The following is a 13041-nucleotide window of genomic DNA, read 5'->3' as shown; positions in this document are numbered from 1 at the left end:
AGAAGCTAATGATTTTCTGATTCTGACTGCCTCAGACAAAAAGTTGGCAATCACCAAAGTCCCATGAGGAGTATTATATTCTAGTAAGAATTTGACAAAAATTGGACTGATTTTCCTAGATTCATTATTAATGGATTAATCATGTGTCGTTCAACCTGCATGTAGAATCCACAAGACAATGGAATGTGTCATGAATTTTACTTCCTGGTTATTACAGAAACATAACCTTGCAGTATAAGAGACACCAGCAAATCTACCTTGGATCATTTTGGAGGGGAAAGCATTAAACCTGGCCTTCACAAGAAGGCTATGATAATTAACAACAGTAAAATGCTTTAAATACTCGGCTAGATGAAAAGGCCTGACATATATTGTATACACAATATGCTCAGTGAGCTGGATGAGTATGAATGGGCCCAAAAGTCACAAAAAGCAAAATCCTTTGTTTTAATGATCTGAGAGTAGTGTCATAACCCAGATGTAAAAGGAGTGGTGATGACAGACTAATTGAAGCAGCTTTTGGGCTGACAAGCTTTGACCATCAGTTTATATATTCATACTGAGATAGACAGAAATGTAAACCTGTGGCCAATTTAAAATTATTAACCTTGAGCCGAAATTTTAAAGCTGCCAACCAAGCTTTGTCAGTAGAGGATATTCCTCTGTTTCTAACAAAACTGTCGCCTGTTACAGACTGCCAAAATAAAGCTGCTTCGGGTCTCTTTGGAGACATGCTATTTAAATGATGCATGCATCCTAAGAATCCAGAAGCTTCACCAAAGCTGCACTCCAGTACTTAGGAATGGGGTGTGGCTTTGGCGCGACCTCCGGACTCTTAAGACCCATGCATCATTTAAATAGCATACCTCCAAAGAGACCCAAAACAGCTTTATTTTGGCAGTCTGTAACAGGCCTGTATTAAGAATGCATCTGGGGATTTCAAGGAGAGCCTCAAAAATTTAGCCTGAAGACTGTCTAACTCTGAGGTAATTCATTCAATCCAAATAGCAAAGGCATACAGTCTTAGTATTAAAGACTTTAATGACACGTGGTCTACATTGGTTCCCTTTGGTAAAGAAAAAATGCCAGAATGGCAGTCTAACTTGTGCTTTCGGATAGGCAGCATATCTGTTAGTCGTCTATGGCATCATGTGGCGGAATACCAAACCTAGGTATTGAAACTATTCCAGAACATGACCATCTGATGTCCATCTGCACTGAGAAAATTTCTTCTCAAAAAACATGACGTTAGATTTCCCAAAGTTAATTTTTAGATTATTCTGGGTACAATAATTCAAAAACCTTTTCAGTAAATAATTTTAGTCCAAGTCTAGCATGTGAAAGAATAACTGCATCATCAGGATAAAGTAGAATGGAAAATTTTCCTGTCTCCACATTTGGACAAGTGAACACTGGGATCCATTAGGTCATTTACAAATAGATTAAACAAAGTTGGTGTAAGAACACAGTTTTGTCTGGACCCTATGGACATAGTTATTTCTCTAGAAAGCTGCCCATGGATGCTACATCTGACTTGTATCTTGCCATTACTATGTAGAGACTTAAGTCTTCTATCATTTAAAACAATATCCAGATTCTCCCATAACTTAGTTCTAGAGATGGAGCAAAAAGCTGATTTTAGATCCAGAAAGGCAACAAACAGCTTGAAAATAAGTAGAAGGCAAATGGTTTGTTCCTGATTTTCTATGTTCAGTGTAGGAATCTCTCAAGGCTTTTTTCTTCAGGTGGCACTCCTGGTCAAACCAGATGGTACTGTTGGGATTGGTGACAATCCCACTTGCACTAAGGTGACAAGGATTTGCTACATATGTTGTATCTTCCTGAAGAAGATGGATCAGATTTTTGTATCCCTTAACAATAGTTATGGCAGATTGCTCAGATAATATTACAGAACTTTTAAAAATTGCTGGATTAGAATTCAATCTCATTTCAACAAAACTACCTAGATCTGCTGACCATTTAGATTTTATATTTTGTGATCCCTCAACAATAAAATTAGTTAGATGGTTTTGAGTTAACTGGGGCAAGTATGGTAAGAGCTAAAGGCTGATGGTCAATATCTGTTCTGGTATCTAGAATTATAGAATCATAGAGTTGGAAGAGACCACAAGGGCCATCCAGTCCAACCCCCTGCCATGCAGGAAATCCAAATCAAAGCATCCCTGACAGATGGCTATCCAGCCTCCTTTTGAAGACCTCCAAGGAGGGAGACTCCACTACACTCCGAGGAAGTGTGTTCTATCTATGCAAAAGGAAAACTAACTGAAAAGCATTTTTAAAAACCAAACAGTAGTCCACCATACTAAAACCACATAGGTGTGAGAAAGTAAATTCACCCACACGATCCTCAGAGGCCACACTGTTTAATAGATCCAGCCTACGCTGTACTTGAGCCAAACAGAAACCAATAGAATTCGATCTTGAGTCTGTTGAGTTTCTTGGAGAGAAAAACCTATCCTCCTTTAGTTCACTATTACACAAGAAAATGTAATGCAAGAAATCTTCCTTTGTTGTGTATCCTCTTGTATTTATAGGAACTATTCGCATAGTGGAACCTATCTTCCGATAGCTAGCTAAAATGGTAAGGAAACATCCTGGCATTTCTAAGACGAATTAAACAGCCACTCAGCCGATGACTAATGTTTTTGGCTTTCCATGTTCATGATAGGATCAGAAAGTGATGTGACAATAGTTTCTTCTGAGAGCTGTTACAATGCAAGTGGAAAATGCTGAAACCCTCTCTCCTGTTATAACTCTGAGATTGCCTTCTGCTTTCCACAAAATTCTTCTTTCATCCTCTCCCTATTATTGCATCAGCTGCTTCATTTGTGGGCTGCTGTTACCATATGCATTGGGCCTGTCCCTTTACATGCTAAATCCCACTTCTCAAAAGTGGTAGGAAAGTATGTGGGCTTTAGCAAGTTTCTGTATTTTCTATTTTTAAAGGAGAAGCCTTTTGTCTTCCCTGTGAGCAAAACAGCTGCTTATTAAACACAGGGTTGCCTGCTTTTCCTTTTTTACAAGCTACAGATAGGGATATCAATTCTTACGTTTCTTTCAAGAAGCTAAGGAAAAAGAGAGCAGACTGCTAATAATAATCAGTGGCTAGTCTGGAAAGCTAAACAAAGCACACTGCCAGCAATCTGTACTTTGGTGACTGATGGGCTTATTTCATCTGTGGTGTGCTACCATAACTTGCAGATGCCTGTTTTTAAATTGTTTCTTTCTCCTCAGAACAGCAGACAGATGTTTCTATTTGATGCTGGCTATAGCTTGGAACCATTTTACGTTCCCTAGTCTAAAATGACACACAGTGACATGCAGCACATTTGCTATCACATTTGGAACGAATGACAGATTACTACAAATCAATTATTGTTAAGAGACACACACAGAGAGAGGAAGACACAGATATTGTGAGGCAGTTGTCAGCAAAATAAAAATTATATAGTTTCCAGCTTCTGCTGTAGCAGAGAGTGGGGGAAAACAGAAGATATTATTAAGCTGAGGCAAAGAAAAATATATTTTTATTACTAATGTGTCATCAGGACTGATGTCAGGCAGTAAGTTTGGATTTTCCACTGCCTACTAGAGAATGAACGAAAGAGAGAGAGAGAGAGAAAGAGAGAGAGCTACCAAACAGATACATTTTTATGTTTCTTTCTTTGAGAGCTGCACTCTTTAAAACCTTTCCATTTGCTTTGCCTATAGTGCCAATGGAGATAAGTAATTAGGAAAAAGTTCTTCATCAATAAAATATGTTAAGTGAGAGACTGCCATTGGGAAACATGTTTTTTCCCCTCTTTAGATGTTTGTTGAGGTTTGGAAAAGGTTTACTTTAAACCTATGTTGTATATCCATAAAACAGCTCCCTTTCCTTGTATCCCTGTTTATATCTCCTTTGCCTGTACACTTCTATGCATTGCCAAGTAATAGCCACTAGTCATGCACTTTTGCTATCATTTTATAACATAATACATTGTGCACTGTGTTTGTTACACTGCTGCTTTTTGCCTCTCTGCTATAACTTAAAGTCACACAACAGATTAATTTGTTGGTTGTAAATAGTGGTAGAGTTACTTTACTACTCTTTATCGCATTGCTTTCTCCAGTTCACAATCTGAAACCTTAGCATAGAGAAAAATATTCTTCTCATATGGAAACAGCCAGGCATGTGTCTGGTAATGACTTGGGGTCCTTCCTTGTCATTTATATATCTGAGACATTGATCGCAACTTCTCAATATTACAAAAATGTACACCTGTCTCTATGTTTACATTTGAAACCTGTCCGGCGAATGGCCGTAACATAGGTCATCATGCCCTGGAAAAATCTTTGAAAAATAGTTTGAATGATGACATGATGACAGCCCACCAAATCATTGGTTTGCTCAACATGAAGATATTCATCCTGAGCTGAATAGGATGGGTGGGCAGGAGATACAGAAGCAGCGGGTGCCAGGGCAGAGGTGTCTGAATCATTTCAGTCGGCACTGAGATTTGTGTGCAACACATTCAGGATTGTGGTCACCGCCTTTGATTTAATAATTCTTCTGTGACATTGCTGTAAGCTTGGAATTACCTAGAAATAATATGTCACACACTGATATTATTTTCTGTAAAGTGTGGCTGGCATAATATTGAATATTCTTCTTACCATATTAAGGACAATCTTTTACAACAATGTTCTACTGCTATAAAGATCACTTCTTGTGGTTATGTACCTTCAAGTTGACTCTAACAGATGGCAACCCTAAGCCAGTCTTTTCCTGCAAGATTTATTCTTAGAAGCTTTGTCATTGCTTTCCTTTGAGTCTGAGAAAATGTTGCATGTCCAACGTCTCCATGTAGCCTTCCATGACAGAGCAGGGATTTGAACCCTGCCTCCTGGAATCCTAATCCAACATAGAATCATAGAATCATAGAATCATAGAATCATAGAGTTGGAAGAGACCACTAGGGCCATCCAGTCCAACCCCCTGCCATGCAGGAAATCCAAATCAAAACATCCCTGACAGATGGCCATCCAGCCTCTGTTTAAAGACCTCCAAGGAAGGAGACTTTATCACCCTCCGAGGGAGTGCATTCCATTGTCGAACAGCCCTAACTGTCAGGAAGTTCCTCCTAATGTTCAGGTGGAATCTCTTTTCCATGTCACATTGGCTATCCTTTCGTGATATCAAAACCAAAATAAGTAAGCTAATAGACACTGCTCTGGGCAGCACCTGGCAACAGCTGTTGTGTTGTGATTGGAAAGAATAGGTAATTTTGTAGTATGTAACTGGCAAAGTGGATATATGGCAAAAACCCAGACTAGAGTAATACACAATAATAAAACACTTATTTCAGTTTGCCTTTGTAGCCTAGCTAGAGTTGCTATATTATCCAGGTGTCCAGATTTCACTCACAAATATAAGCATCTTGCCCACTGCCTGTTTGCACCATTAGATAGCCAGGAGGTTGTCTACATAAGGGGAAAAATCAGACCTACCTCCACTGCACAAAATTTGGTACAATAAGGCTACGTAACATACAGCCTTATCCATAGCAAAATAAGGGTATGCCACCTCAACCCAGGTCTTAAAAACTCAGTTTTCTTTGAACTTTGCAGGAAACAGGTGTTTCCTATAGTGTGAACAATTGATCCACCCTGGGTTTGGGGTGGGGTGGGGAGGCAGGACAGATCTCTGCCCATCAGGTGCCACCATTTAATTCAATGTCAGGGCCAGTTACCAGCCCAGAACAGTTACAGAAAAGTTTTCCCCCTTTGTGCCACTGCCATCGTTGGCAATTGCTTGCTCTGATATCAGAAGTGAGGTGCCCAAATCACAGCAGTGCTGTGTAGGGACAAACCTTTCAGTAACCATTCTGGGCTGAGAACTGGCCTGGACACTGAGGTAAATGGGGACACTTGCTAGGAAGTGATCTGTTCTGGCTATGTCAGGGAACTGATGGAGCAAAAATAGTGTCTGAGGACCAAAGCAACATCCGTATGCAGGAACATGTGTCCCTGTGGAGAAACAGGTAGTGGGGTAACTGCATGGCAGGTCTGGGGCAGAGCAGATCTGAAAATCCATTCAGACTCTTGCCTCTAGTATGAACTAGATCTCAGATCCAAAGCTTTCATTCTTATTTTTAAGCAAAATCATAGTATCATCAAATCCTAGATTTGGAAGAGACCACAAGGGCCAACCCCTGCCATGCAGGAACTCACAATCAAAGCATCTTTGACAGATGTCCATATGTTTAAAGACCTACAAAGAATGAGACTCCACCACACTCTAAGGGGGTGTGTTCCATTGTCAAGTCACTCTTACTATCAGGAAGTTCTTTCTAATGTTGAGCTGGAATCTCTTTTCCTGTCGTTTGAATCCATTGCTCCAGCTCCTATTCTCTGGAGCTGCAGAAAACAATTAGCTCCCTCTTCAATATGACATCCCTTCAAATATTTAAACAGGGCTAGCATATCAGCTCTTAACCTTCTCTTCTCTAGGCTAAACATACCCAACTCCTTAAGTCTCTCCTCAATGTGCAGTCATTGTTCTGAAACTTACTTAGAGCAACAATGAAATAGTTTGTTAGACTGTTTGGGCAGTCACTCTTCCCATCCTGGAAATGGCACAAATAATAAATAATAATAAAACTTTATTTATATACCACTTTTCCAATGATCAAAGTGGTGTACATCAAGAATATAATTACATTCCGTTTAAAAAAATATATATAATCTTCAAACATTAAAATACATAAAAACACAGTCAAAAATCTATCAGTCAATAAAATGCAATTCTATCAAGAATAGTGACTACAGAGAGTCAGACGGGTATGCTAATCGAAATAAATATGTCTTCAGAGCCTTCTTGAAGGCATCCAAAGTAGGGCAGACTCGAATTTCATCAGGAAGATTGTTCCAGAGAGTCGGTGCTGTCGATGTATATGATCTCTTGTGAGTTATTGACAGTCTCACTCTCGGACATTCTAATAGATGTTTTCCTGATGTTCTGAGAGTGCAGGGCGGATTGTGTGGGAGGAGGCGCTCCTTCAAGTAGCTCGGGCCCAAACCATGTAGGACTGTATAGGTAATAACCAACACTTTGTATTGAGCCCAGAAGCTGATGGGCAGCCAGTGAAGAGATTTTAATACCAGGGTTATATGGTCTGCCCTGGATGTTCCGGCGACCAGTCTGGCTGCAGCATTTTGAACTAACTGAAGCTTCCGAACCTGGTACAAAGGTAGCCCCATGTAGAGTGCATTGCAGAAATCTAAATGAGAGGTTACCAAAGAGAGCATCAAAAAAGCTGTGTGAGAAACAGAGGATCTACATGCACAAGGTAGAGCTAGTGAAGCAGCAGCAGCAGCAAAAATAAACAGAGGCAACAAGCAGCAGAAGCCATCAGAGAAGTTGAGTGGCAGAGGGCACTGACAATTCTATGTTGACATCTGGGTGGGAGGGAAAGAGAGAAAGAGAGAGAGAGATGCAAAATATAAGGAGTTCTAAAAACAAATGACCAGAAGATCAAGATGTATTCCCTCCTGTTTGGGGTTGGGAAATGGATCAGTTAGGGCAGACTGGCAACAGAGCTGCCCAACAGCATGATGGCTGCTATTTGCCTCTGGGCTGCAGTGTGTATTAGCGTTGTTCTTCATGATTAGTGGTGTGTGTGTTTGTGTTTACATATGTATGTGAATGTGTGGCTTCCCTTAATAACAGGTATCTAGAAATAAAATCAACCCATAGAGAAAGCAAAATGATGCAGCACCTACAGAACCTTTCTATAGGCTCAAGGATTTTCTCTCCTGTCTATCTACTTCCACCTTTCTGTTTCTTTCACCTCTTCTTTGCTCCAACCTCTGTTGCTGGACTTCTCCTCTCCTTCCTTTTCTTTGCTCTCGCTTCCTGGGCTTAGGTCTCCAAAATCTCAGTCTAATGTTCATACCAGCATACCACAATCCATTCAGTTTGAGAAGTTTTAAGGTATCCTGCTCAATTGTTGCCTAATTTTCCATTCTCAAAGATAATTCCAATAAAGGTAAAATGGCTACATTCTTAAAGTCTACATCCTTAAGTATGTGTGCCAGATATAAGACCCATTGCACTGAATGAAACTTACTTCTGAGTAAACATGATTGACATTGCACTCTAAATGTGGTTGGTGCTCTGCTGAATCATGAACCTCTGCATTTACATTTGAAGGCAAGAGCCAAATATAGCTGCTCAAAAGGATTTGGCTTTTCCATCACTGCTACCACCATTTTTCTACCATGGAGCTCCAAAAGAGTTGTCGGTTGTGGAAAAATAATGAGGGATAGAGACAGCCCTGCATGCTGTCTTGTCCTTGAGTTGATGTTACAGTGTTCCTCCTTTTCCTCTTCCTCCTCCTCAATAGAGGTAATAGTAATGCATAAGAATGAACATTACCACTATATATGGTTTACCTTTTCCCTCAACTTGTAAATTAGGTTTCCTAGAGAGGCAATATCTGAGCCAAGTTCTAGGTTCAATGTTTATAACACTGTGACTCTCTCAGGTGAAAGCTTACTTTGTAAATGGTGCCAAGCCTGAAATGTAGTGACAGAGAAAGGATACGGCAGCAATGCCCTTAATCTGGAGAACCTGCAGATTTCAATAATACACAGCTTTGCATAATAGGTAAATTAACTACTCAGTTTTGAAGAACTGGAATGTGGAATGTCATTCTGTTACATAGCAACACATACATCACAGCTGATTGATATTATCAAATACCAGTTGCTGGTATTAAAATAGTCCCACTCTCAAAACCCACTGTCATGTGAGTAGTTTTGCTTCAGTGAAGACAGACTTTTCCATTTCCATATATCTCTAGATCTGGGGTGTAAAGGGGCTGTAGGGTAGAGTGGGCATCCCATTCTGCTAGTAGTGTCAGTTCTTCTGGCAGATGGGTGTTATTGCAAAGAAGCTGAAAGAGTAAGAAAACCAATTTGCATAGTTTTCACCAAAGAGACGGAAGACCAAGGATGGCATTACATTTTTCACTGAAATGACAGGCTGTAACTCTCATGATTTTCTCCTGTCTTTATGGCAATAAGGATTTGAAAGGTGTGTCTTATATTGACATAATCCAAATGCTGTCAGGCTATGAACTAACCAGTGCACTTTATTGAAAGAATAAATGAATAAAATAAGATAGTAAAAATGTTTGAATTCAGCAGCATTGATATGAACCAGTCTACCGTAAAATACTTCTCCTTTAAAACAAAACAAAACAAAGCACCGAGACACACCAAATGATTCACTTGATATATTTGCTGGAATGAGTGATGCTCTGAATAAATACAGAATAAATATTTACATTCTAGTGTTGCTTTATTTGTCCACATTTTCTTTGTCCCCTCATTACGAGGGGTGTGTGTGTGTGTGTGTGTGTTTGTAATATAATGGTTCTTATTAAAGACTTGTGATCTTTTTATGGGTTGAGAGACCACTAAACTACTAAGAAATTGCTAGAGCCATCCATCCATTTTGGTCAGTTGAAATCAGCATGAGATGTTACAAGCCAACTAAAGGTCCAGGGTCCCCATCACGGCTCCACTGAATGGGATGCAGTGACACTGATTTATACCGGTTGAGAATCTTGCTCCCAATGCTGATTCCTGAACAGCAAAGATCATAACTGCAGGATCTGTGGTCCGGATAAAAAATGCTTCTACACCACCGCCATCTGGTGGTTTGTAAAACACATATCTTTCAAAGCTAGCAACAATAATAAACAGTTCATGAAATGCGTAATATTAATTTAGAATACGTTTACACCTGGTTTCCTTCCTTCCTTCCTTCCTTCCTTCCTAGTGTAATAATATTATAAGGGCTGGAGGTGGTACTGAAATGAGGTATATAAATGGCAACACAGAGAATGAAGCAGATCTGGAAATACAGTCACAGCCACTTGGTATGGGGATTGATGCTGAGTATTACCAAACCTTTTGCAGGATTATCTGATGTACAGGTACATCTGCAAATGAATTTTGTTCTGTGTTGTTGTTGTTGTTTTTCTTGTTAAGTTTCCAGCATTTCTGTTTAGACAGACTCCTCAGCCTGAGACATTACTTTTATTTCTGGGATTCAAGAAACAGGCGGATGAATGTCAGTGGCAGCCAGAGAGATCCAGCCTGTAGTACGCAGCCATGCTGCTGCATTTTGTCTTTTTTCCTCACACAGACTTCAAGTCGTTTGTCATGCATTTTTTATAATGTGTTGAACATTTTGAAGGGTTCAGATGTAAGGTGAAAATGTTGACAGCTCCATCCAGGATTTCTGCATGCTACGTAACCCTGATTTTAATGAGTTTTTCATGTTTCAAGATGTAGCTATATTAAGACTCTTTCCAGAGTGATCTCCCCCCACCTTTTTTGTTAACTATTTGAGGAGTCACAAAGATAGTGAATTGCAGCCAAATAATGAAACTCCCCCCCCCCCTCAGTGATGCTGTTCAATATGTCCCTTCCATTGGCAGTCCTTCATGAACCCTGAAGAAGGGGAAACATTTTGGAACATCCTGGAGGGATGGGAGACATTACAGCTGGGTGAAACTTGCAGTATATCCCTATCATACACAGGAGTACTTTCTAGCTGGGCTTGGTATGTGTGCGGCCTGAGGTTGTGAAATCCTTCAACCTGCCATACTGCTGGAGAAGTGAATTATTAAATGAGAATGGATTAGAGTCAGAATTAGTCTTGCTTGAAGCAGACCCACTGAAATTTGAGTGAGTCATGAAAAGTCTGATTGATTTCACTGAGTCTTCTCTAAACACAGCTAGGTTTGGTTCAAATGCTATGAATGTTATTCATCACTTTTAGTCTGTCAGGGCCTCTTCTAGTTTTGATTATTGTTTCATTAGCGGTCCTACCCCAAACCTGTTACATTAATGCCCAAGTTACATGTTGAAGTAATAGAAGCATCTTGCATAACCTTTGTTGTTGTTTTTGGTTTTTTTCTGGCAGGTGACAGTGACACCGAAGAGAAGCGAAGCACTGATGAACTCGAAAGCCAGAGTCAAGAAGAAGGTTTGTGTAGTGTTGAGCTCTGTTCAAGTATTCTATCACCCAGGCTTTCTCTACCTTTGTGAACAATAATCCTAGTCAATGCTATTGACTGAAAGCGTTTGTACATTTTCACCGGATTAAGTCAGGGCTTGTGCAGTTCTCCCATTGGGAGACCAGAGCTCTATTCATAATGAATGAATGTATTCCTTCCAGCCTCGGAATGCAGTCTTTCCTGTCAGTAACTGCCAGCGCATTCACTTCTTAAGGTGGAATAGATCCTAGAAACCATTTTAATGGAAAATGTTTACAGCAGGACAGTATAAGGTTCACACATCAAAGGTAGAACGGAATGTGGAAAAATCCAGCTTGAAGAGATGAAGGCCCTCTTCTGCCTCCAAGAAACCTGCCCTGTGATACATTTACATTTTGTATTTCAGTTTCTAAATAACTATTTTTCTATGCAGCATTTTACAAATTGGATTACTCACATTTCAGAAAGAGATAGTGTTCAGCAATCCAAAACCTGAAAATGGCTGTTAAAACATATAAAAGAGTGGTTTGAATAAAACCATGTTTCTAAATTCTGAGTTCTGTTTTAAAAAGAGTAGATTTTTTTAAAAAAGAAAAATGTGCTGCATTCAAAATGGTTTATTTTCCGCGTGTGTGTATGTGTGTGTGTGGCATGAATTTGCCCACTGTGGCTTCAGAGCAAGACAGGACAACTAGATTTGTCAAAATAACTGAAGCAACAGGTAAAAAAAGCTTTGACGCTCCTTATCCCATAAGATGTTGCATTATATACTTCACATACTTCAAATGGCATGCTCTCTGTCCTCTGTGACCCATCTCACCAGCACTAATGGTATATTCTGTTGCTTGCACATATTTAATTCAGGTAACACAACCCATGTTTTTTCATGAAAACTTTTCTATCAGCTCTGAAAGCTTTTATTAATACTTAGAAGCTACAGCAAGAGCGGGCCAATCACTCAGTGCAGTAGAGCGAAGCGGCCCAGCTATCCAGCCTACATTACTGAGTCATTTGGTCTGTGTATACCACATTGTGGATGTTTCTAAAGAGTTGAATTTATGTTAGAGCAGAATCCCCTCCTTCCGTACCTCTTGTTATGGTCTGGAGGAGAAGCACTGTGTAGTCTATCACCACAGAGCACAGGCTCTGATTATTGAACTGTTTATTCTCAGATGCAATGTCATCTCGTAGTTTTCAAATTTAACCTGGCTTTACCCACCTGCATATATATATATATAATATATATATATAATGTTTGCAGATGTGCAGTCATGCACTCAATCTTCATTGAGAATTGAAATGAAAACTCATTTTAAAGTCTGGTAAGAACTCCATTCGCATCCTTCATCTTCAGCATCTTCAGTTCAATTTTTATTTTTGAAACATTTGTTATGTTATCACAATGTTACATGTAGGTGACAGGATTGTCTGTCCTTTCAGGATCCTCCACTCCCACTCAAGTGGTAGGATACAGAGCCCAACCTAATCCCAGAAGTTTTGTTCCCAAGAGATTTCAAGTCTCTAAATCATGGGTTCAGAAAAACACAAAAAGTGACCATTAAAATCCCCTTCTGTTGATTTTACTGCATCAAAATGGAACAAAGCTGATGCGGATTTCTTTCAGTCTATGTCACAGACAATGTCTGTATATAACAGGGGCAGAACTTTAATAATTGGAGCAGGGACGTAGCTAGGATTTTAGGAAGGGGGGGTCCAGACTAAGTGCCACCATTATAATGGGGCTTGGGTATGGCGGCGCAGCAGCACACACCATTCATTTTTCTAATGGAAGGGGGGGGTTCCAGACCCCAAGAACCCCCCCCCCCCCTTGGCTACGTCCCTGATTGGAGATGGAGTTATCATGATCTATGCCCAAGACCTTTCTCCTTGACTGCTTTGCCTTGATTGCTTATTCCATGACCGCCCTTTAAGGCATCTCTTCCACCTTCATTTATGTGGGAAGGTA

The 13041-nt window shown here is 39.9% G+C and overlaps 1 protein-coding gene across 1 annotated transcript in view; it reads left to right on the top strand.

The window, feature by feature from the left end:
- MACROD2 (mono-ADP ribosylhydrolase 2) overlaps window positions 1-13041 on the top strand; it is a 1190526-nt gene that overhangs the window by 1069116 nt on the left and 108369 nt on the right. The window contains exon 12 of the mRNA XM_042468449.1: window positions 11003-11065. Coding sequence (XP_042324383.1) covers window positions 11003-11065 — 63 coding nt within the window. The remainder of the gene's footprint in view (window positions 1-11002; window positions 11066-13041) is intronic.

This window comes from Sceloporus undulatus, chromosome 1 (assembly GCF_019175285.1).
Source record: "Sceloporus undulatus isolate JIND9_A2432 ecotype Alabama chromosome 1, SceUnd_v1.1, whole genome shotgun sequence".
Taxonomy (NCBI): domain Eukaryota; kingdom Metazoa; phylum Chordata; class Lepidosauria; order Squamata; family Phrynosomatidae; genus Sceloporus; species Sceloporus undulatus.
This window is presented reverse-complemented; position numbering and strand designations above follow the sequence as displayed.